The sequence below is a fragment of the Numenius arquata genome, chromosome 19 (genome assembly GCF_964106895.1).
Source record: "Numenius arquata chromosome 19, bNumArq3.hap1.1, whole genome shotgun sequence".
Classification (NCBI taxonomy): Eukaryota; Metazoa; Chordata; class Aves; order Charadriiformes; family Scolopacidae; genus Numenius; species Numenius arquata.
Window position 1 is genome coordinate 6,095,837 of NC_133594.1, and position 24,387 is coordinate 6,120,223.

At 44.0% G+C, this 24,387-nt stretch overlaps 3 protein-coding genes across 5 annotated transcripts in view; 2 read left to right on the forward strand and 1 right to left on the reverse strand.

Annotated features, from left to right (window-relative positions):
* Positions 1-2,707: 2,707 nt before the first annotated feature.
* PHYHD1 (phytanoyl-CoA dioxygenase domain containing 1) lies at positions 2,708-10,124 on the forward strand. Of its 3 annotated transcripts, none has more exons than XM_074161154.1 (11): positions 2,708-2,820; positions 3,574-3,768; positions 4,330-4,405; positions 4,538-4,585; positions 6,192-6,247; positions 6,462-6,524; positions 6,621-6,642; positions 7,009-7,137; positions 8,832-8,948; positions 9,096-9,222; positions 9,415-10,124. In XM_074161154.1, the coding sequence occupies exons 2-11, from the start codon at positions 3,670-3,672 to the stop codon at positions 9,458-9,460; spliced, it is 783 nt and encodes a 260-aa protein (XP_074017255.1). In that variant the 5' UTR covers positions 2,708-2,820; positions 3,574-3,669; the 3' UTR covers positions 9,461-10,124. The 3 variants fall into 3 exon arrangements, with proteins under 3 accessions (XP_074017255.1, XP_074017253.1, XP_074017254.1); XM_074161152.1 differs by having other exon boundaries at positions 2,725-2,820; positions 3,610-3,768; XM_074161153.1 differs by lacking the exon at positions 6,462-6,524 and having other exon boundaries at positions 2,788-2,820; positions 3,610-3,768; positions 9,415-10,123.
* A 2,064-nt stretch (positions 10,125-12,188) lies between these two features.
* Positions 12,189-16,959, reverse strand: DOLK (dolichol kinase). The gene is made up of 2 exons (XM_074161289.1): positions 16,933-16,959; positions 12,189-14,740 (listed from the first exon to the last, which is right to left on the reverse strand). Exon 2 carries the CDS (start codon positions 14,633-14,635, stop codon positions 13,064-13,066), a length of 1,572 nt encoding a protein of 523 aa, XP_074017390.1. The 5' UTR covers positions 14,636-14,740; positions 16,933-16,959; the 3' UTR covers positions 12,189-13,063.
* Positions 16,960-17,073: 114 nt separating this feature from the next.
* NUP188 (nucleoporin 188) overlaps positions 17,074-24,387 on the forward strand; it is a 29,083-nt gene continuing 21,769 nt past the window's right edge. The window contains exons 1-10 of the mRNA XM_074161108.1: positions 17,074-17,112; positions 19,026-19,080; positions 19,674-19,747; positions 20,355-20,439; positions 21,128-21,208; positions 21,682-21,726; positions 22,357-22,449; positions 22,587-22,706; positions 23,121-23,332; positions 24,131-24,245. Of these exons, the coding sequence (XP_074017209.1) occupies positions 17,087-17,112; positions 19,026-19,080; positions 19,674-19,747; positions 20,355-20,439; positions 21,128-21,208; positions 21,682-21,726; positions 22,357-22,449; positions 22,587-22,706; positions 23,121-23,332; positions 24,131-24,245 (906 nt within the window). The 5' untranslated portion in view covers positions 17,074-17,086. The remainder of the gene's footprint in view (positions 17,113-19,025; positions 19,081-19,673; positions 19,748-20,354; positions 20,440-21,127; positions 21,209-21,681; positions 21,727-22,356; positions 22,450-22,586; positions 22,707-23,120; positions 23,333-24,130; positions 24,246-24,387) is intronic.

Sequence of the window (24,387 nt, forward strand, 5' to 3'; positions counted from 1 at the left end):
TCTTGATGGAAAATTACTGCATTTCTGATACTTCTGATAACTTGAAAGGGCTGCCAATACAGGGAAAACAAAAGTATTCAAGCATCTATGACACTTTAAATACTAATATACTATTTAATGCAATTTAAACACTTGTTATGGTTATCGTTGTTCCTGTGGTCCTTGTTTCTCATTAAATATCCTCTCGCTTGTTGCCGGTCATATCGAAGGCTTCAGGACAGACGATAAGAGACGTAGCTGAAATTTTACCTAATAACCCTGGCAGCTCCGACAGCAGCAGTTTTGGCGAGAGTGCTGAGCTGCTCAAACCGCCTCGGGAGAGCTGGAAAGCTGGCTTGGCTCCAGACGGTTTCAGTAGGAACTCATATTGAGGAGGAAATTTAGGATAATCGTGCCAGTCGAAAAGGTGTTTGACACACCTGTGCTTTGTCGGCTGCGGGGTTGTCTGTGTTCCAGATGTCCCTTGCGCCCCTACCTTTTGTGCAGATGCGGGATGGGTTTTGGCAGCCCCCGATGGGGTTTGCCAGGAGTCCACTTTTCCTTATGGAGCTGGCAGGAGAAAATGTTGTTTAGTAACTAGTCTGTGGAAGAGCTCTCGGAAGGAGAGGAAGGGAAGGAAAAGAGGGCCATTTCCCAGTTTTGTCTGAGTACTTTCTACTTTCCTTATTTAAACATGCTGGAAGAGAAGGTATTTACAAAGGTGACATCCTTCTCTTTGCCTTTTTTGGGGGATTATGTGGCGTGGGTGGTTTTCCTCTTGCTGAAAAGGTCTTTCTGAGTCTCAAAATAGGAGCGCATCTGGGATGGCAAAGAACTGGAGGACTCCTAAGGACAGACACAGATGAACTCTCCTGTCACCAGGATGGGTTGCCTCTCCTGGTTTATGCAGTCGGTTACCTTCTGGTGCTTGCTGCGTCGCGTGCTGCGATCTGCTGTTTATGTTGCTCAAAACAATCCATCGAACAGGAAAGCTGTGGTTTACGGTCGTGCGTATGAGCTAAAGCAGCTTCTGAAGTCATCGCGTGTGCGTAAGGTGGGGAGTGGAGAAGATGACGTGCTAAATTGCTGAAAAAAACCCCCATGTCTGGGAATGAAATATATGTGACATGATGAATGACGGGGGTAGCGCAGAGAGGGACTGAGGAGTGGCCTTGGGAGTGTGTGTAGAAGGCATATTTCTCCAGGATTGCTGCCTCCTGGTGAGGTGAATCCTCATGGGATCGACTTACAGACAATAGGAACAGCAGGGTTTTTTTCCACTAGTTAAACATCTTCCTTAAAAAAACCATTTCAGGTCCATCAGTTGGTGAGAGTCCTTTAACAGGAAAAAGGAACTACTTGATTATTTTTTTGAGTTTTGCAGCTTTGGAGGCTGATGGTTTCCCCTCCATGTTCATAGCCCAGTGATTAAAGTCTCTGGCAAAATTTAGCTGCTTTTTGAACTTCCTAATTCATATCCTCTTGTGTGCAGAGAAAAGCTTGAAAACAAGCTGTAAATGCTAAGAAAAAGATGGTTTTTTTTCCAGTGAAACACTGAATTTCCAACCCAGACAATTCTATGATTCTATTAAAAAAAAAAAAAAAAAGGGAAAAAGACTTGAACAAGATAGGGAGGGATTTTTATCCAGAGTTGGCTCCCTTACAGAATACAGGACTTTTTTTTTTTTTTTTTTTTTTTTTCAAATAACATCTCTTTAAGATGTTTTTTCTTTGCTAGTAACTATATTTGGAAGTAAACACCTTCCCATCAGCATTTTGCACTCCTTCATTTTGTTGAGTTTTCTTTTGGCGAGGTGTCTGATGCATGAAACCGCTCCCAGGATGTTATTTCTCTGTGGAGTGCTGCTGAAGGGATGTTTTCAGTGTTTCCCGCAAGAGCCAAACACTTTTTTTTTCTTTTTTTTTTTTTTTTTTTTTTTCCCCTCCTCTGGAGAGAAAAACCTTCCCCAGGGATTCCTGTGCGATGGGAAGGATGTGTTGGTGGGGAGCGCCACCGCTGGGCTGGCATCTGTTCTTCACTCTTCTGCTTTTTTTTTTTTTTTTTTTAATCTAGTTTCTGCCTTTTCTCTCTCTGGTTTGAACTGTGGCTTTGGGTTTATCATTGACACGCTCATTTGGAGCTGCAGGAGGGTGAACTGAGCAAGGGGAGGTGTGTATCGCCAAAGAGCAGCTGGGAATGAAAAAACAGAGGTGTTCTCTAGGGCTTTCACAGAACCCTTAGTGACAGCTTTTTAGCTTTAACACCCCTTAGTCCGACTGTCATCTCCTGGGTCTCTGGAGACCCTTCCAGGTGCCGAAGTGCCGGCAGGACTCGCTGGCTGAGCAAAAATGGGCTCTGTAGGAGCCTGAATCGCCACTTTAAATTTGTTTCGAAACTTTTAGATCTTTTCATCCCACTTGAATCTTATTTTACCAGTGTGTTTACCAGTTTAACTGCCCTACTTGTTTTTAATCTGGATTAATAATTAAAACAGCAATCTCGGAGTTAAGAAGTGAATCGAGTTTGTGATTGCACTTGAGCGGAACATTTTTATGCGCTTCAAGTAGCAGCAAGAGCCAGAGCAGAACTATGCAGCCCAGAATGTCCTTGCCAGGAACAAATGGCCAGAGATGGGGACAAAACGCCTCGAGAGGCAGCTCCGCTGGCTGCGCAACAGTCCGGCTGCCCAGCGCTTGCCGCTATCACATGCTGGGGACAGGATCACGTGAAGAGGCGGGGAGTCAGCCCTGCAGAGCCTGGGTGACATCGTGGTGTTGCTGGTGGGATCCTGGGAGCTTCTGCCTCTGATGGCGTTTGTAACCCAGCATCAGATCCAAAAGGTAAGGGACGGCACCCCGGGGAAGGAGCCTGGCTGTTGTGCAGGCGGGTGACGCTACTTGTAAGACACGGTCGCTACTAGTTGACCCATGATCAGCTCTCCAACACTTCATATTCTTCTCAGCTTCTTGTATTGCATTCATTTTGAGCATGTGAGGATCCTGTCGTGGCTACAAACTCTTCCAGAGGGCAACTTGTCCTGCAGAGCTCTTGGAGGAATTTCTGTCATGCCCTTCTGTCTCCACTGCTCAGCTCTCATCTGTGAAGCTGAAATCTGCCTGTCAGGGGATAATCCCCAGGGTATTCTATATAAAGACAGTAATGCCAACAGAGTTCACTTCATTTTGTAAGGGATTGTGTAGTCAACCGTGAGAAATCACCCAGGGATTTTTCCCTTAGAGAAAACAGCTTGTAAAGGAATCTTATTCTTATTTGGACTCCAGATATGACTGCTCTGATTGTGTTAGCAGGCTTTGGTGATCTAATAGTTGCTGGTCACACATCTTAGATAAGATATCCTTAGGCCACAAAAGGTCTAGTGATTATATTCCCTCTGCTTTGGGGACTGAGGTGTTGAGATATGTTGTTCTTAACTGTATGATATGTGAGCCTGTTAATGATCTTTTTTACAATAGAAACCTCTCTTGAAATTAAGAGCAGGTTGTCCAGCTGAAGTTGGGATGCTTTTCACGCTGAGCTGAGGCACAGCGAAGGGCCAGGGCTGTTTTCTCTTGCTTTGTGCTTCTTCCCCCAAGGACTCCAGAGGAGAGCAGTGACCCTGTTTCTTCCAGTTCCGTGATGATGGCTTCCTTGTCCTCGAGCATTTTTTCACCGCAGAGGAGTGTGACAGCATGAGGAATGCGATTCAGAGGATCGTAGCGGAGATGGAAGTGCCGCCACACTGCCGCACCGAGTTCTCCACCAAGGAAGAAGAGCAGCTCCAGGCACAGGTACCGAGAAAGGCAGGGCTGTCCCCCCCTAAGCGCTGGAAGGAGAAAGGGGAAAAGGCAAATAGATGCTCAGGATTCACTCTGGGGGAACACAGCACTTCCTTCTAACTGAACATAACACTGTAAGAGACTTTTTTTTTTTTTTTTTTTTTTTTTCCCTCCAGCTTTCTACAAATGTTTGGTGCTGGTCTTATCAGAGGGTGAAGGAGGAGAGGGTGCATGTGGCCCTGCTGTGCTTTCAGCCCCCACAATTATTGCCCCCGGTAGCCGCAAGCAGCTCTCACAGATCACTTTGTACTTGTTCTGCAGACAGAAAATAGTGCTTTTTTAGGCAGCCAGCAAAAGAAAAGCAAGGGTATCCTCTGTGAGAGTAAAGTCCTAATCAATGTCAAGAGATTTAGTTTTGTGGAAAGCCTTTTTATGGGTGATTTCTATTGACTGTGTTTTGTTTGTGCTGCGGCTTGATGGGAAAAAGATGCAGGTGAGTATGAACGCTTTGATCAAAGGTTCATTTGTGGTTTTGCAAGGATACTATCTTTACTGGGCTCTTATCCCTGGCAGGGTAGCTCGGATTATTTCCTAACCAGTGGAGACAAGATTAGATTCTTCTTTGAGAAAGGTGTTTTGGATGAGAGAGGTAAGCCCTGGCCTGAGCTAGCCACGGGAGGGGGGACAGGAGAAGCCTGAGTGAGGGGTCAGGGGCCAGTTTCCAGCTCTAGGGACAATTCCTGCTTTGAAAACAGTGCTAAATTCTAGTTTTGTTTTTCAGGTAACTTTCTAATTCCAAAGGAGAAATCCATCAGCAAGATTGGCCACGGTATGTTTAAAAGGTGAAGCTTTGAGAGGGATGAACAAAAGGGATGTGGTTTTCAGACATGAGGATTTCTCCAGACCTGCTTATTATAAATAACCTTGGCCACCTGAGTTGAAACCTTTCTGAGCAGAGAAATTACTTCTTCCCTCTTCTGTTGCTTCTCTGTGCCTCCTCAGGACAACCCCATCAAATATCTCAATCCTCACCCCCTCTTGCCGCTGTGGCCACGCAGCTCCTGTCTTTGCAACCCCAGGCTGTTTTACTGTGCGTTTCCGCATCAAATTCTTCAATTTGATTTCTACACGTCAGACTGCTTTTTCCCACATCTCTCTGTCGCTGTCTGCAATTCTCTCTGTGCTGCCCCTCACTCTTTGCTGTCAAAGGACTTAAATATTCTGTTATGATCCTTTTCAAAAAAAAACCAAAAACCCTTCTAGGTGGTTTTTCAGCTGTGCATAGCTCAGAGTCACTGACATGTGAAAGTTTGGACTTCAGCCCTTGTCTCTTTTATGTAAGAAATTGCTCTAACAAATTTACCACCTAAGACTGGTCACATTCAGTACAGATCAAACTGTGTCTTCTGTGTCTTGTGCAGTGGTGGGTTGCCAAGGCCGAAGCTGTCCTCCCTTCTTTGATGTCAGCAGCACCTTTTCTTTACCCTTGCTGGTTTCAGTTTGACCTATTTTCTCTCTCCCAGCTACTGAACTTGCGTTTTGATCTATTTTCCTTTCAAACAATACATGGAAAACAAGAGCAGGTTTCCCTGCATCTCCAAAGACGTGAACTTTGTTCAGATTAAACTTCACTAGGAAATTCAGTACTGAGAGTTCTCAGTTCTTTGGTTTTCTTAGAAAAACACTCTCCTCCTGCTCCATCCCCCCTGCCATTCTGTTGTACTTCAGCTTTTCCCCAGGGGAAGTGAAAACAACTGTAGATGCCTGCTGACTCAGCAACTTAACAATTCAAAAGGCTTTTCTTGACTTATTTTTTTTGTACTTACTCCTTGGTTGAGTCTTGCCTCATCCCTTGCTCAGGAGCTGTTCCTGCTGGACCCAGTCATGGGTCCTCCCGGCGAATTTGTTCATGATGAGATGGGGCCATGATTCCAAATCTTCGCTGTACAGTTTTGCCAGAGCTGGGCTGTAGCAAGTGTGTGTGTGCAAGCAGCTCTGATCTGCAGGCTGTGGCCCTCTGCAAAAGGCACCAAAGATAACCCCTAGCTCACTTTTGCAATAATTACTGTTTCAGTAGGTCTTAAGAACTGTGTTTCTAACGGGTGAATTCACCGATCTACCTCAGGGTCATGTATGGTCGTCGTTGTCTTAGCATTTGCATAATATAATATTTAATAATGTAATACTGAATTTTTGTTCACTGTTATACACTGTTTTTTATACAGCTGCAGTGTGTGGCCAGAGTGTGATTATATTTTGAGTCTCTAAAGAAGATTGTACAAATTTACAAGTGTCGTATCACTCTTGGGAGGGATGAAAGTTTCCGGCTGCAATTTATCTTGCTCGGCTGTCGTCTCTGCAGCTCATCACCCAGAGCTGCCAAGTTCCCTCCTGTTAATGAGATCTTCAGCATGAGCCCTTTTCTTTCCCCTTAGCTTTACATGCTCATGATCCTGTCTTCAAGCAAATCACCCACTCCTCCAAGGTGCAGGTGAGCTGTCACTGATTCCTAGAATGGTCTGGGGGGAAAAAAAAAATAAATTCTGAAGTAGTTAATCTTAGTTTTCTAGACTCCCAATGACAGTCATTTTGTCTGTAAAAGTAAATTTGAATATCTTCAAAGGTAAATTTAAATATCTTGAAAGAATACTGCTTTATAGTGCGCAGAAAACAGCAAACATAAATCTTGGAAAGTTTTCTTGCAGGAATTGGGAAGAAAATTAGGCCTTGAGAGACCGGTAGTTGTGCAAAGCATGTATATCTTCAAGGTACAGTAATTCAAATAGTCTTGTCACTTCAGAAACAAGACCGTGTTAGATGGAAAGCTGTGAAACTCTTCACACATCACCTTTCTTTCCTTGCAGCAACCTGGCATTGGCGGTGAAGGTGAGATTCTTATTATCTCTGTATCACACTGCGAATAATACTCCTTTAGGAAAGGAATATTACCAGGAAAAAGGCTCAGGATCAGACTTAAGCCTGTGAGTTTTGTGGTCAAAACCTTAAAAGCATTAAAAACCATCCACGTTTTCCAGAGATTTTTCTACATCATATGGAACCTGAACAAAGAACTGCTTTTACATTTGCAGTAGGCTGAAAAGTGCTGTTTTTATGTAAGATTTAATGTGTATGACAGATGGGTGGGCAGGGCAGGTCAGGTTGAGAAGTCAGGGAGAACAAACCTGCCGTCCTTCTAGCGGTGTTGAATTCCTCAGGCGTTAGAAGACCCCTAATGACCTTCTCTCCTTCCAGTGACCCCGCACCAGGATGCCACCTTCCTGCACACAGAGCCTCTGGGCAGAGTCCTGGGGTTCTGGATTGCCCTGGAGGACGCCACGCAGGAGAACGGCTGCTTGTGGTTCATTCCTGGCTCTCACACCAGTAAGAGTCGTGAGAGTTTGGTGCGTGCTGTGAAACGCCCTCCCTCATCTTGATTAAGGGCGGAGAGTAACAGGGACTGTGTTTTGTTCTCTGCATCACGCAGTGCCTGCAGAAACACACTGCTATTCTTGTTTATTGGAAGGATTACTTTATTTACTACAAGGATCTCCTCCTGTGCTGTTGTCAAATCTACAACCACATTTTTCAGCAGGTTATTAACTGCCTCACTTTGCTCTTGGCCACCAGTCCATCACACGAGTCTAACATAACAATATTTTTTTATTAAAAAAGAGGTAGTATACATGATTGACAGTGATTAGTGTGCCCTAGAGGCAGTAAAAAACAGAAAACTCTGCTGTTAATCCAATTGTGGTCACACACACAGCAACCACCATCGTTTACAACAGCTGTTACATGAGTCTGTGCTGATCTGGTTTTGTCTGTTTAGTTTAAGTTGATACGTAGCCTAGAAACAAAGAACCACAGAATCACAAAGGGTACAGGGGCAAGGAAGGACAGTCCTGAATTTTTATGTACTCCAGAACCTGTTAAAACTGCTCCTGAATCTTTTCTTTTTACTCCAGTATTATTTCACAAGCTTCCCCCGTGCGATTCAGAGTCTCCCTTGCCAGGCCACTGAGATTTAAGACTTTAATCTAAAGAAGGTCTTAAAGTACTGGGCTCTTCCTGCAGTGAAGCAGGTCATTGCTCTATGTTGATGCACCTTCCACAGTTTTGACTGTAGCCTTGAAAATGTTTATCAAGTCTGATCTGGACTGCAAAGAGTAATAATCCTTTTGCTTTCCAGAGTAGGAATACACTGAGAAATCCCTCTTCTTTTCCCTTTCTTTTATCTTTCATCCACTCACAAAACTGTTTATTTTCCGTGTTGCATCCACTTCACAAAGATCCCTCCTGCTTTTCTTTTTTTTCCCTGGCCAATTTTTAGTCCTGACAAGCTCTATGTAAGGGAAATAAAAATCCTCTTCCACACACACAACTGTCAAATATGGGTCTGAATTCCAGTAAATGAGGAAAGCCTCCAAGTCTACACGAGGATCTTTTGGACACCATCCAAGCTATCGGGGAACAGCCAGTGTCCCAGGGGAGCACAGACAAAACCAAATCAGCACAGGCTCATGTAACGGCTGTTGTGACCGACGGTGGTTGCTGTGTGTGTAACCACAATTGGATTAACAGCAGAGTTTTCTGTTTTTTCACTGCCTCTAGGGCACACTAACCAGTGTTAAACTGTTGCTCACCTAAGCGTTCCCTCAGTGAGTGTAATAATAGTGCTCTTAAAAATCTTTAATGCACTCATCCCTTGTAACTCTGGAGTGGTCTGCACTCTGATTGCAACTTATGCTCATATAGGAAGGAGAAATGGACCAAAGGTTGGCTTTGCCTAAGCGTAAGACTATTTGTGTTCCTACAGAGCTGTGTTGCAATGCACAGAAAGAGCCAGAAAGGCAAACAAAAGGCAGTTGTTTTATCAGTTTCTGCCACAGCTGGAAAATCCTAAATCTTTGCTTAATGAAAAAAAACCCTACACAAATTACTAAGGAAAAAATGGAATATACTGTAATAATAAAATTCTTATTTTTGCCAAGAGAAATCAGATATTCTTCCCCTGCTGTGCAGAATGCAACTGCCTGTTTAATCTTTGTGTGTTTGCTTACTCTGTGGATTTGCAGATGGAATTACCCGGAGGATGGTCCGTGCCGCTCCAGGTACCTCAACGTGTGTAGAGTTTGTAGGGTCAGAGCCAGCCTACGATGACAGCCAGTTCATACCTCTGCCTATAAGTAAAGGTAAAAACAACCCCCAAACAAGCCTGCTTTACAGCTCAAGAAAAACTAGAGAGCTAAAATTGTATTTTAATACTTTCAACTTCCCTTATATTTTAAATCCAGCACTCATACTTTGAAAGAAGTAGTACAGATGTTTCTTTCAAACAGGTGGACTCATTCTCATCCATGGAGAAGTCGTCCACAAGAGTGAACTGAACAGCTCGGACTCTTCTCGCCACGTGTTCACCTTCCATGTGATGGAAGCCAAAGACACCAGCTGGAGCAAAGAGAACTGGTAAGGTCACCATCCTAACAGGCAGCTGAGCAAACGAGACCCTTTCCAATGCAATACCCAGGAGAAACTTTTATTGGTGGCCTTGCATGTCCCAGAGTTTCTGTTGCTAGTACCTCAGTTAGCATTGATTTCTTACCTGTAGAACTGGATTAGCCTCTGAAATGTTGTTTTTCCCTCTTCCTTACTTCCTAGGCTCCAGCCAACTCCCGAACTGCCTTTTCCATCGCTCTACACTTGAAGCTAGTGATTGACTTCTGGAGTCAGTAGCTGATCAATATTCCTTTCTGATCATGTTCTCTTTAAATATAACTTCTGCTAGATCAGCTCTCAAGATTCATTAATCCTGTCCTCAGAACAAGCACTCTTGACACAGCCGAATACACCTGAATTAGGCAGGAGCTTCTACTACAGCATGGGCCCTACTAGTATGAGAACAGTCGCCCAGCCCTTTTGGTAAGGAAACTTATTCAGTCTTGAGAACAGACCATTAAAGACCATTGCACCTTGACTGGGACTAGTTAAGAAGTATTTCTTCTTGCAGACACTCAGTATTTTCTTCTGTTTAAGTCAAGAGCTGTCTCGTGCATTTCTTGGCTGTGTCGATCCCAGCAATGCAGGTGAACACGTCATGGGAAGGTGGCTGACTCTTACCCTTAGGTCTCTGTCCTATTGTTTGAATAATAGTGATTAAAACCAACGCTATTGCGGGCAAAATGAAGCAGGAAGTCTACTTTTATAACCAATCTTTTACGTATTTCTAGCAAACTAGCTGAGTGTTTGATCTCTGGCTGTGTTGATTAAAAATGTTACAGTTCTTTAAGATTCGGATTGAAAATATGAAAGCAAAAAAACTCCAATCAAAATCCTAACTTTTAAATAAAAAGATAGAAATTCTTCTTTTCATCTCTCTCATCTTTTCTTTGAGGAAGACGGTGTGACCTTCTCCCAATAGATGGGGCCAGGGCTGTGTTGTGTGATAACCAGTTTGAACCCTCAGTGTGCACAAGAACAATTATCCCCAAAATCACAACGAAACCAAAGCAACTTATAGCAAGGTGAAACCTAAGGAACGTAAAGAAACCTAAGTTACATCCAAGGCAAGCTCCAGCCTGTATCCTAAGCTGAACAGAAGCCGTGTAGGTGTAATTTCACTGGCGCTGGTGCAGTGGCAAACCCAAGATATGAGCCCAGTGTCATCAATGCACTAATTACATGGTAGAAGCATCAAGGCTGCTTGGAGTCCTGGCAGAGTGAGCCCCGGTTCTTGCTGACTCATCCCTTTTGAAAGAATATTGCCTGCCTCTAGCATTTGTTTGATGTGAAATAGTCAAATTTGGTTTCTTTATGGGAAGAAGTTTCCTTTTGGCCCTTTGGGCTTTGCTGGGCAACGCAGAGCAGGTTCAGCACCGCAAAGAATTCATCACAGCCATGAAGATGATCAGAGGGATGGAGCACCTCCCCTATGAAGAGAGGCTGAGAGAGCTGGGGTTGTTGAGCCTGGAGAAGAGAAGGCTCTGGGGAGACCTCATAGCAGCCTTCCAATATCTGAAGGGAGCCTACAGGAGAGCCGGAGAGGGACTCTTTGTCAGGAGATGTAGTGACAGGACAAGGGGTAATGGTTTTAAATGGGAAGAGGGGAGATTTACATTAGATATTAGGAGGAAATTCTTTACTGTGAGGGTGGTGAAGCACTGGAACAGGTTGCCCAGGGAAGTTGTGGATGCCCCATCCCTGAAAGTGTTTAAGGCCAGGCTGGATGGGGCTTTGAGCAACCTGGTCTGGTGGAGGTGTCCCTGCCCATGGCAGGGAGGTTGGAACTTGATGATCTTTAAGGACCATTCCAACTCTAATCATTCTATGATTCTATGATTGGGTGGCGGTAGCAGGAATGGGGGAGTTGGGTAATGGCAACAGCAGTAACCTTGAGCTCAAAGTTTGTGCAGGAAGAGCTGCCCCCCTCCCCTACCTCTTCTACACTTTGTTTGAAAGCTGTGAGCGGGAGGGAGGGAAAATGACTTCAACTCTGGTACTATCTTATGATGTTAATGGTGAAGGCTGTGGCTCACGATGGAAGCAACTAAAGCGTTTTCCATATCTTTCTGTTAGAAGAGTTAATAATTCAGAACAGCACCTTTCTGCTGAGGAGGGATAGTTTGTCCTCGTTACATGCACCACTACCTGCAATGTATAAAACCATCTAGTTCAAGTGTGTAAATAAAAGCAAGAAGCTGGTTTAGATTTGCAGGATTTCCTGTTGAATGTGAAGGAAACTCAGTCTAGCACAATTACTGAGCTTGGTTTCCTACAAAAAGTATCTGACGATTTATTGCGTAATTAACCAAAACCAACTCTGGACAATTTTGACATCCTCAGGAAAAGCAATATCAAATCTCAGGAGCCTTGCCCAGGCAAGAGGGGTAAATTGGGCAACGCTGCCTCTCGGCCAGTCGAGTCCTGGCTTGTTGTGGGGATAAACATAGTATTAGATTCTGGGGCCAATTTTGCTGGCCCAGAGCACCAGTTTCACTCCACCCCCGGTCTTATTCTCACTCCTAAGACACAGCCTCAGGGCTGGGACTGTGGGACAGTATTGTGTGAGGTACCTTAGATTAGCACAAAACTGTTCCTAAAATGAGTAAAAGAAGTGTCAGAAATTCCCTTCATCCTGCAAACAAGAATCCTGGGATGCAAATGTTCTCGGACCCTTCTCAGGGGAAGGGGAGAGGCGGGGAGGACGTGTGTTAATGTGTCTTGTTCTCATGGACGCTTGGCAAACTGGTGAGACTGTCAATACAGAAGTGTTTAGTACATAAAAATTAGGTGGGGTTTTTGGCTATAAAATGGTAGTTATAATTTTAATTAAATGGACAGAATTGAATGGTTTTACTCAATTGGTTGATGGACGCATTTTAATAAATTATTTGATTAAATATCTACCTGAAAAAATGTGAAAAGGAGAAAAGCGCAACAGTATTAAAGTAGTTTATTGACTTTAACAGATTTTTCTGCTTTCATGATTACTGTGTAATTAGGTTTTTCTGTGACTTTGCTTAGTTTTTTTTTCCTTTATTGAATGTTATTCCAAATGAATTTAGAGATTAAAATCTTGAAAAAGATAAACATTCTTCTTGTTGCATAAACCTTTAGGGCTAAAACTGCAACCCTCTTGCCTAGTACTGTTTGGAATAAACAGTCTCTTACGTTCTCGAACCTCCTGCATCTGCCCCAGATAAATTTAGGTATTACAGCTGCTGAATTTGAAATCGTGTTCGTACATCGCAGTGCATTAGTACGGCTCTTGTTGACGGTGACTGGATACATTGGGACAGTCGTAGTCACTTTGTGTGGATGGTGGTCACTCATTATAAAACATGCTTTAAATGGTGCTTATACAGAAATGAGGAGTTTGCATACGCAGTAATTCAAGGTGGCAGGGCTCAGGACAGTAAAACGAGTTTTGGCTCTGATGCAATACAGAGGTGGCATAATCCCAAGAGGTTTGCTTATTTTTTTTTTTCTCTCATTGACTTACCTCTTCTTCTACCTCCTTTGCCTCTGAGCACCCAGAGGAGACAGAAAAATAGCATTTGTGTTTAATAATCCAATTAACCAGTCACATTTGTGTTCTTGTGAGAACATAAATCAACTCATGCTGTTTTAAACGGGGAAAAAAAACTAAGACCAAACAAACCCTTTATTTTAAATAGGTTTTTTCATTTCTAACAGTTTTAACTGCTGTACCAAAAGCAGTGTTTAGATCAGCTTTGAGCTCTCATTACAGTGCAAATTCTACTACCACTTCTTTCTAGAAAAGGAGAAACCTCTGCTCCTAGAAATGCTTCTAAGCCATAAACATTATCTGGAGGTAGAGAGGCAACAGCAGATTATCAATTTGGGTAGTATAAGCTTCCAAAAGAGAAACTAAACTCACAGATGCCAGAATCCAGGCGTAGCTGGAGTTCAGATTCACGCTGCTGTCAAAGATCAGAATAAGAGCCACAGCAATGATCTGAGCGAAAATAGCTGTCATCGTCCCTTCAAAGGTCTTCTTTGTTCCTGGCCATTTGATTTCCCCCATTGTACTACCGAAAACGGAGGCAATAGTGTCTCCTACCCCTACTGCCAGGACCCCAGAGTAGGGGACCAGTGCTCCTGCCCCAGGCAAGGTACCTTTAGGAGCACAAGATCTGGGGAACAACCATACTGGGAGGGACATGCCAAGGAGGAGATAAATATGGGTCAAGATTAGAGGTCCGCTGTCTCTTTCATCCAAGAAGAGAGACAGCAAATGCCTAAGGGTTTGCCCAAACGGTTTGATCCTGAAGTACCGAATATACTCTAAGAAGATAAACACTGCCAGACACAGTACTGCAGCAACGTAGAGAAGCTGGCGGTCATAGATTAGTCCAGGAACGTAAGTAGCTACAACAATGAAATGGAAATATTTCCTGGTTATAGTTGAGGCCTGGTGTTTTTTAGATTCAGATGATCTCTTAGCATTCTGGTAGAGAACTATGCCGCATGCTGAAGCAGCCAGAAAGGTCCAATATACAAGAAGGTAAAGTCTTGTCTGTGTCTGAAAGAGAAACTGGAGTAGCCAGAACAAAGGGTTCCTCTGGATCAGTCGGTAAAGCCAAGGCATGATGACCCCTAAGCCTAGCACTGCTGTCATCATGTGGAAGAACATGGAGGAGATCCACGTACCCGAATCCATGAAAATGAAGAGCACAGTGAAAAAAAGCCCAAGAAGAATAACTCCAACAACTGCTACCAGAAGGAAAAAGTCTATGGGATCACCTCTGCCCTCGATTACATTCAGTGAGCGTTTAATGAGCTGATTGAGAACAAAACTTATACCTCCGAGAACTAGCAAAGCTTCTCCGGGAGTAAAACATCGTGGCAACAAATACAGCAAGATCATACTGAGGTAGACAAAAATTAGCAGCACTTCTAGGACCTCTATCACTTCAGAAACAGTCAGGGAGTGCTTCATGGTATAGATAATTATACTGCCAGCAATACCAGTAAGGATGCAAGTGTTGGTTGGCACAGGTTTTGTGATGCCAACCGCTATTACAGACAGAAAGAGAGCGACCAGCATGCCCGTGGAAGCTACAACTATGCCAAAACGTTCGAAGTACACGATGCCAGCAGACTTGCACCTCTCCTTCATCACTATCCCCAGCAAGGGGATGACCATGCTAGCCGGCAGAAGGCCACTGTTCGCTGCCGTACGGAACTGGAACACAGCCCCCCCCAGCTGGAGCAGGCGGTCCCATTTGAATTGGGCATAAAAAGCCTGGACGGCGAGAGCGATGGCGCACCAGGAATAGCGGTCCCACACCACTGCGTGCACAAAGAGGACGATGATGAACACGATCAGGGATTCCACCAGCACTGGCTTGTTTAACATGTTTTCACTCCGACGTGGCTCCAGCTTTTGAAATCTTTCTCAGGAGTCCCAATGTGCTCAACAGTTGTCCATTAGGAAGAAGTCCCTTTCATGCTACTGCAATTCCTATTAAAAAAAACCCAACCAAACAACAAACAATTAAAGCAACTACTAGAAAATCTAAAGCTTCGACACAGCTGTTTTTTCCTTAAGCTCAATTTAAACTGATAATTATGTGCCAATTGTTAATATCAACACACAGGTGAATAAAAAAACCCCAAAGCCAGTGAGGTAATGCATCAGCCAAAACTGTGATCCCCCTCAGAGGATCACAGGAGTCAGCCTGCGGTGACAGAAATGAACCACTGAATACTGGGGTGTTCAGATACAGTTTTAAATATTTGCTGTTGCAGCATCTTTGAATTGAAATGGGAAGCAAACAAGCTGTAAATATTCCCAGAAGGCTTCGTTGTGATGGTGTGAATTTGAAATACGGTTAATAGAAAAGTTTAAAGGTAATTTTAGAACCTAATTTCTTCTGTGGTTCTTATGTATTACTTTATAAGTGATTTGTTTAACCTCTGGTATGCACTCGAATTCTTCAAGAGTAAGTAAACATTGCAAGACATTCTTGATCGTGACCTAAAGCTGGCATTGTTTTCTATAACCCCTCACTCCCTTGTCTTACTAACGCTTACTGCACTTACAGCACCTCACCCTCTCTGAATCAAGGCTCGCAGCCAATTACAGCTATATCACGAACTAAACTTTTGGACTATAAGTTAAATAGCTGAGATAAGCAGCAGTGCTCATGAGGACTCCATTAGGTTAAATCACGCCTTCTCTTCTACAAAGTATTGTGGGCATTCACGTTATGAAATTCTCACCAGCATTTATTGCTTTCTGGCAACCTTTACTTCTTCTTATCCCTAATCTGATATTATGTCTCAGCCATACGTAAACCAATGCCCTTGTACCGGCATCTCTTCTGAGCTCTTTGAAGGTATCAGTTTCTGTATTTGCTGGCAATAGAACGGCTGATGCAGTTGTAGGTATCCCTGACGGATATGGTATCTCCAGCTGAAACTTTGCATTGCCTCATCCTTTCTGGCCCACCCTTAGGCTGATTAGCAGTAAACTCTTAATAAATTCTTAACCTCCAGTCTCATTACCGACATCTACATTAGCTCCCTCATGGAAGCGTAGAAGTTTATTTAAAGTTCTGCTTTGGGTTTCTATCCAGTGTTGAACAGCATCACCAGATTATAACGCTGACAGAGATCTCAGTAGTAATATTACTGGATAAATATTAAAGTTTGTACTGTCAGGCTCCCTTGCACTGTGGGTCTGGAGCATTTATTTATTTATGACTTTGTACTGAAAACTCTTAATTATTAATAAATTGCTTTTTGGCATCCTTATTCGTATAGACTGAAATACTTAATTGCCAAACAACTTCATTACATTTACTGTTGCTACACAGCTAGATCAGGCCAAGTGTAATCTTTTTTGCCATCACAATTCATTTTTAAACAGAACAGAAGAATTAATCATAGTCAATAAACCAGAACTGACACGGGCAATATCTACCTAAAACCAATAATGGTTTTGGGGTCCTGCTCCTTGCTGTTTCTGGGTACAGGGGAGGGGGAAGCTTACGGCTTATTTGAGAAGAGGCAGGGTAAATGCCACACGCCAGTCAAGGACTGACAAAGACCTCCCACTCAGTCTGGCAACGTTAAGGTTGCAACCCAGCTCTCGCATCCATAGCGACACATGACACGCTCCCTCCCCCAGCAGGCAGCCTGCCAGCCGGGCTGTAAGACAAGGAGGGAAACGCCGGTCTCCTGCTGTAACGCAGCCGCTTGGAAAGCCGCTGCCCTGCGAATCTGCAACAGGATGTATTTCACTGCTGAATTATTTCACTTTCTCGTGCCTGCTGCAACTCCCTTCTCCCACGCCTTCCTTCGGGTAACGCGAAGCTCCCCAGCGCTCCCACCGAACGGGACCCCACCGCCCCCGGTTCTCTGCTCCTTTCGTGATCGTCATCCCGGCCGCTCCGGATGGGGCCGCTTCCCACCGACGTGATCCCAAAGGCCCGGCAGCTCTCGTCTCGCTGCAGCACCTGCCCCCTCCCTCTCTTCCCGGTGTCCTCCGCAGCGCTGCGGGCTCCCCTCGCCCCGTCCTTCCGCGCCGCCATACACCTCCTTTCCCCCCTCAGCCGCAGGACCCAGGCTCTACCCGGGTGAGCCCCGGGTCCCACCGAGGGGCCGCGGCCCTCCCCGACCGCCCGCCTCGGGAGCCGAGCGCGGACCCACCTCACAGGACGCCGCCATCTTGGCGCTGCCGCCGGTCACATGACCCCAACCCACCGGAGGGAGCGGGCCGGAGGCGGAGCGGCGGCACCCCCACCACGTGACGCCGGCGCCGGGGAGGACTCCGCGCGGCGGGTCACGTGAGAGGGGAGCGAAGATGGCGGCGGGCGGGCTGTGCGCGAGGTGCGGGGACGCGGCGGCGGCGGCGGCTCCGGTGGGGGCTGAGGGGGGGGAGGCGGGGGAGGCCCCGTCTCTCGCTGCCTGCGGGCCCCCCTCCGCGGGGCGGGGGGGCGAAGGCGGGCCCGGTGGGGGGGGGGGGCAGCGCCGGCGGAGGGAGGGTTAACGGCAGCGGGGCCCGCGCCGGCCTGGCCCCGCCCCCCGCGCGCGCGGCGAGGCTCCGCCCCCTCGCTCTCTGAGGCGCCTGGCGGGGACCTCCCCGGGCGGCCGAATGCCGGTGTTAGTGGCTTTTCGGTGGGTTTTTTTTGTTTTGGTTTGGGTTTTTTTGCATTTATTATGCCGTATTGTAAAGGCTGAGATGCTAGAACTATCGAAAAGCTTGTGCTTTTGCGAGGCTGAACTGGCGACTTGGCGCCCGACATGTCGGCGGCGTCTGCCAGAGCGCCGGCCGAGGCCCGCGGCTGCTCTCCTGAGGAGCAGAGCGTTCGCGGGGTGGTTTTTTCACCTTTTGGGCAACTCTTTGCAAATGTGAAAATCAGAATAGAGGTGTGGGAGATGTGTAAAGGAAGCTGCTCAGTGAATCCCCCGTTCTGTGATCGCTTCAGATCAGTGCCTTCATTTGTGCTGAGCACGTTTTTTGACTTTTTAGGCTCTGGAATGTTGCTAGATGTCTAATTTTTATTACCTTAATATCTTTATGCTTTAATGGGGACAAGAACACCACTGTTACATAGGATCACATGAAGAGAGCTTTCCTCCCTTAACTGTCTTGGAGTCTGTTTAATGAACTGGCAACACACTGCCGTCTGGTTTATTCCCAGAGGAGGTTGGGAGGGAATGAAAAGGAGCAGGGTTGTTTCTGTGAGGCTGGTGCTCAGTTCTACAAAATGATTATTTTCTTGGTAAAATTCTGTGCCGTTTCGGTGCTCTGTGTGGGCCAGAGAGGTGGCACCCACAGCTGGCTGCCAACCCAGCTGTGGGGAGGTTCGTTAGCGTATACACAGGGAAGTGCACCTAACTATCGAGGAATTAGCAGGTATAAATTATGTTGGTAGGTGTACTGGAAATAATAGGTCTTACCTTTTAAGTGGCACCATGTGTCAGAAGTTACAGATGACTTTCACTGCTATAGTGAGTTATTTTGATGGTGCTATTCTAAAAATAAGTCAATGAGTGTTCTCGCTTTTGTAGACAGTCTTTGCGTGGGGAGCTGCGGTGTTTAACTCCTGATTTGTATTACGCTGCTGTCAAATCAGCATTTGTTTAAGTTCCTGAAATACTCTTTTTGGCAAACGTGCTTTTTCAGAGCTGTTGTAGGGAGACTCGTTTTTCTGGATGCGTATGCCAGGGTCAGGGTTTGATCTGTAATACCTTATAGTGCAAATTGGTATTTCTGCAGAGTTCTCAGGTAGAAACAGGAAGCCAAGGGTAAATATTCTGAAGATCTGTGGCAAATCATTCTACCTGATGTGAAGGTGTTGGAATTTTTCACTTCATCCAGTTTTATGTTCTACTTAGAGTGAAGGATGAAATTATTATGGAAGAATTTGGTGGAGAGCATTGAATGTAACTAAATAAAATATTGCTCTATATTTCCATTAGGTTTCTTTTTTTACTAACCTCAAACGTCCAATTAGCAAAACAAAATTGAGCTAATAAACCGATATAAATGTGATATTTCTTTGATATGAGTTTGCAAGTCTTGCTGTATTGGTTGTCACCCTTTTTGGGTCTTTCCTTGATTTTCCAGGACATCTGAAACTGGTCAGCTAAAAACTAATGTTCCTTAAATCAGTTTTCTTATGCTGCAGTGTGATCTGCTCAGAGTTAACTACAGGTTTGAAATGGTGTAAGCTAAATGGAAGCCTGAAATGGTGTTCAGCATTAAAATACTCTCCACCTTTTTCTTTCGTATACAGGAGCAGCAGAGAATTGTGGACAATTCTTCTGGGCAGATCAGCTTTAAGAGAACCAGTAAGTCCATGTCTCGCTAAGGAGGTTTGCCCATCACTGAATGGACTCCATGGCCAGATATATCATTTGTACATCTGTTTGAGTATTAGTGAAAATATGTTTTGCTGCTTTTCCCTCTTCCTCGGTGCGATTTTTGTTCCTTTGTCTCCGCTACTTGTTCATTCTTCCACTCCTTGTTTGTAGCTGCTTCATGAACTACCTGGAAGGGTGTGTGTGAAAAGGTGGTTCCCTTTCTGGAGCGGACACAAGTGCTACTTTCTAGACTGGCTGGCCTGGGGTATTCATGAGTGGTACAGCCCGCTTCCTTATTTTCTGGGACGGAGCCCGTGCTTTCAAGAATTTGCCCAGAGGTTGGAAATCCAAATGTTTCTGAACCTAGTCCGTTGCCTCCTTTTTCCTCTCCCTTCCTGTGATTAGGCGAGGCAGCGAGCTTTCTCATACAATATGCACCTTGAATCAGTCTGAATCACAGATGCTTGTCTTGTGTCTCTTTGTGGTGGTGGAATTTCTTTGCTTCACTTAAATTTAGCAAATCTGATACTCAGCAGTGTATGCTGAGGAATCTGTTCAGTAGCATTTGGTTCTTTTTTTAGGCGCAGATCGCGGCAGAATTGAACAAGCACTGGCAGAGATTGTTAGAGGGACTTTCATACTATAAACCGCCCAGGTATAGTAATTGCCTGATTTTAGAAATTAACCACTAAAATGGGGTCTCCTAGTAAGCAGAGGAGCATGTTGAATATTTCTCTCCGATTACATAAATATAGATTTTTACTCTCTTGCATGACTGGAGATTTCAAAAGAGGAATAGTAAGAGAAAGTACTTAATCCACATAACATTTTGGGGCGTGAGATACAGACTAGAAAGAAGTAACAGCAGTTTCTGCTGTCATTACTTACATTAGGTAGCTCTTAACCTTTGCCTCTGCTGAGCTCAGCGATCGTGTGCAGGTGTGCAGCCTGTGGAGAAGTGATTCCTCTTGACACTCAGGTCATCTCAGAAAGATAATGCAGATTCCCTCATTGGAGAAGGTGGAATGAATTTATTATAGTAATATTTATTATAGTAGTAATTGCATTTATTATAGTAATAATTGTGAACAACGTTAAATTTTGTCTGGTGGGAAGACTACACAATATTGTATGAAATATCGGAAGGCCATTGCAGAAAATGCAAATGTTCTGCTTAAACTGAAAACTTTGAAATTAAGCCTCTTTAGTTCATTCCTTTGGATTGCTGCATTTTTCATGACTAAAATTTCTTTTTCCTTTAGTACGACTTCCGCAGAAAAAATAAAAGCTGATAAAGATGTAGCCGCTCCTCTAAAAGAGTTGGGTCTGAGGGTGAGCAAGTTTTTGGTGAGTAAAGGTGCTATTCTGGTTATTTTTTATCCCTGCAATTAGAAAGCATTGTTATTGGGATTCTGTTATTTAAGAAAAATTCTTGATGTTGAATGCAAACTTAAATTCTTTTCAGTTCAAAATAGTCTAAAGGATGTTAGAAATCTATGTTGGGGCTCTAGGTGTAAATTTTTAAAAGTGATCAGTGATCTTGAGGTATTGTGGTTTCCCTGGTTAACACCCCCTCTTGCTACAACGGGCCCTGCTTTTCCAAAAGTCACCCGGTTTTGCTCTTTCTTGGGTTCTTTCAAGACATCTGAAACTGTTCAGCTAAAAAACGATGTCCCTTAGATCAGTTGCCACGTTTGAAAATCCTGTCAGTTTACCTGCAGGGTTATCTTCCTTAAAGCCAGAAGCTGGAATTCAGTGACCGGTGGCAGTAGCCTCTTTTAAAATCACTGTTATATTTCATTTGCTGAAGTTAAACTGGCTACATCTAAGTGACATCAAAGCTCACGTATTTTGCTCTAAGCAGAAGTACTGACTAAACCAAGCATCTGCCTGATGAAAAAAAAAATTCTTCTGGCATATTATGAAAGTTACTTGTTTTGAGGAGAAGAGCTGCCTGAATATTTGGAGAGAATCTTCATCTTTAATGAATTCAGTTGCCTTTTATTCATTTCAGAGCACCTCTCTTTTTTTTCAGGGTCTGGATGAAGAACAGAGTGTGCAGTTGTTACAGTGTTATCTTCAAGAGGATTACAGAGGAACAAGGGACTCCCTGAAGGTCCATAGCTCCCATTTATGTTCTTTTTACTCCAGATCTTTCCTTAACACCGGTAGTTTGTTGATGCATATGGTAACATACGAGTCTGAGTTCTAATTTGGAAGTGGCTTTGTAGCTTTTCTTTTCTGAACCTACAATGCTCAGGTGCCACTTTAAGGGAATGTAATAGCAGATATTCAGGCCTAACTTCCTAGTACCTCTTCCTGCTTGAATCTCTCTCCAGGGACTCAGCTCCTCTCTCTGTCGCAGCAGTACAGGAAAGCTAGAGATTTGTGAGGGAGACTGAGTGGGGATGAAGAACAAATACATAGTTACAAATGAGTACCGGCTTTGTACTTTTGGAATCTGTCTTTCCAAAAGAAATGGGAAGAAAAATTGTCTTTTGTTTATTTTGGTCTTTTTTTGTATGTTTTTCTTTTCAACAGGTATTTCTGCAGTAGATAATTCTTTATTTTGTTGTGTTTTGCTTACAGACAGTTCTTCAGGATGAAAGGCAGAGTCAGGCTCTGATGCTGAAGGTTAGTAATTTCCATTTGTACTTTCTGTTGAAAAGATCTGTTGACAGACAATTAACTTTTATTTCTATGGATCCAAAAAATCTTGGAATAATTGAAGTATTCCTTCATATAAAGAACAGATTTTAGAAGATGCTTCTGAAACAGAGGGATGTGCCTAAAGTTTTGAACAGTGTTAGTAGTTGCTACAGAAAGGGAATTTTAGGCTTAATATCAGGGAATTTAGCTGGGCAGATGCACACTTCCGTGTTTTCCGTGGTTTATATGTTATTGTCTGAAGTGACAACTCTGAAATAGAGACTGATGATCATACCTGACAGAGGATAGTAGGGATGAGGAAGGAGAGATCACCTGTATTTGTCTTTTTGCCTTCCAAGTTTTCTCACTTAGCAGTGTAATTATAGACATGTCCCTATGGGCATGTTTTATTGAGTTCTCTAAAGTTAATTAAGTTGGGTGGGTTGTTTTTTTTTCCCATATAACTTAAAAACTGCTTAGTTGAAACTCCATCTGTAGTAATGTTTGAGCACTGTATGTTCTTGTGCTGAAGACCTTGGCAGTGTATGGGAGAGGAAAGCATATAGGGGTTGGACGCTATAGCAGGTTGATCTCAATGACACTATATATTCACAGCTTGCTGACTATTACTATGAAGAGAGGATCTGCATTCTGCGCTGCGTCCTCCATCTACTCACTTATTTTCAGGATGAGAGACACCCTTACACAGTGAGTACAGGAACCTTTTCCTGGCCGCGATGTCATTGAAATAGGCTAAATATATAAGTTGTGTAGTAGTTGTCCTCTTGTGATTGTACATGGCACATGAGTGTGCATGTGAGATGTTCAATATTGGTCTATTTCAGGCACAATACTTCCAGTGTGTTGAAAAGTTGGACAAGGAACTAGTTCCCAATTACCGGAAACAGTTTGAAGCACTGTACAAAGCAGAAGCTCCTACGTGGGAAACACATGGAAATCTCATGGTATTTTGTTTCTTGCTACTATTTATCAAACTAATAAAGTCTTTCCTAATATGTAGTGTATTGGAAAATGAGTCTGTGCAGATGCAGTTAAAAAGGATGTTTCTCCTGGTCAAAGAAACCCAAAATTCCTTTTCTCTCTAACAGAATACACTTTTGCTCAGAAACAAAGAGATTTGCATGGAACATACTGTTCCTTGTAATGACTCCATTGGCAGCCCTAGGCTAACAGATCCATTTGAGTGTAGTTATTCATAATGTCTCTGCACCAGCACTCTCTGTATTTGCAGTGGCTTTCCTTGCTATTGATATAAACCGCTGGCTACACAGGCTGTTGAATGCTTCAACACTTCTCAGTTTCTAAGTGCTTTGACCCGTGGGCTTCGCCATGTGATGGTAGAACTTTTCCTTGTGCAGACAGAACGTCAGGTTTCCCGTTGGTTTGTGCAATGTCTCCGTGAACAGTCCATGCTCCTGGAAGTCATCTTCCTCTACTATGCGTACTTTGAGATGGCACCTGATGAGCTTCTGGCGTTTGCAAAGATGTTCAAAGAACAGGGATTTGGCACTAGACAAACCAACAGACATTTGGTAGACGAGAGCATGGATCACCTGGTGGATCGTATTGGGTAAGTGTCATGTGTATTTGTGAAGTGAGTACAGAGCAAAACTATTGTTTTCCTCAAGAAAAAAGCATGTTTAATTCTTGCTGCTGCCTATTAAAATCACCAAGATTTCAAGCTAAGCTTATTGTGATGATGGCAAAATAGCTTTTCTGGTCACATTGGAGGTTTGTGGCAAAATGAAGGTATGATTGCAAAGTTGAGAGGTATCCATATACTAGCTTTAATCTACTATATAATCTTGCCTCTGGTAAGAATGGCAGTGAAGACACTGTGTCACTCCTCCTTAGATGGTCTGGTGGTGAAGTGAAATTGCATCTTCCCAGCCCTGTGCAGGTGGCGTGGCTGGTACCTGCATGGAGGCTAGCGGTCCCTCTCTGACCCGTGTCGTTAACTGTCTTGCCTCCACTTGAGCTATTGTGGGGCTGCTTAGAAATAACAGTAATGTCTTCATTTTGCTGCATGGGACATCACTCGAGCTGCAGCCAGGGCGAATGAAAATCCTGCCTGTGGCAGAGAGTTACAAAGGTAGAAAAGTTACCTTCAAATTTCAGTGACCTTTGTTTGTCTGTTCAACCAGAAATGGGAGTTACGAAGACTGTAATCTGTCATATACTAGCATTTAAAGACAAAATTTGGATTACTTGCTGTTAATTTCATGTAATTTCTTATTGCTTCAAAGAACAGCTGAACAAAAGCAAACTAAATGTTGTTTTTTGACCACTTATAATTAAAAAAAAAAACAACCTGAATTCTTAAATAAAGTTTCCGACCTACTTGTTTTCATTCTTTTCCTACTTGCAGCTACTTTAGTGCTCTTATTCTGGTGGAAGGCATGGAAATCGACTCCCTCCATGAGCGTGCTTTGGATGACAGGACGGAGGAGCACAAGTTAGCCAATAATGAGCGCATCCACCAGGTAGAGCACTGGCAGAATAACCCCTTGTCAGGTCTAACAACACAGAAGTTACTGTGATTACCCAAGCAGTGTTGTTTAAAGGTTATGTCTGCAATTTTCTGATCCTTGGCTTTGTCGACCAAGTGTAGGAGCTAGCATCCAC

Excerpts from the sequence above, each read along its gene's own strand:
- PHYHD1 (XM_074161152.1), top strand. The coding sequence starts at position 2,788 with ATGGCGTTTGTAACCCAGCATCAGATCCAAAAG. Across the intron at positions 8,949-9,095 it reads ACCTCTGCCTATAAGTAAAG|GTGGACTCATTCTCATCCAT; the intron begins GTAAAAACAACC and ends TCTTTCAAACAG. Across the intron at positions 9,223-9,414 it reads AGCTGGAGCAAAGAGAACTG|GCTCCAGCCAACTCCCGAAC; the intron begins GTAAGGTCACCA and ends CTTACTTCCTAG.
- DOLK (XM_074161289.1), bottom strand. The coding sequence starts at position 14,635 with ATGTTAAACAAGCCAGTGCTGGTGGAATCCCTGATCGTGTTCATCATC.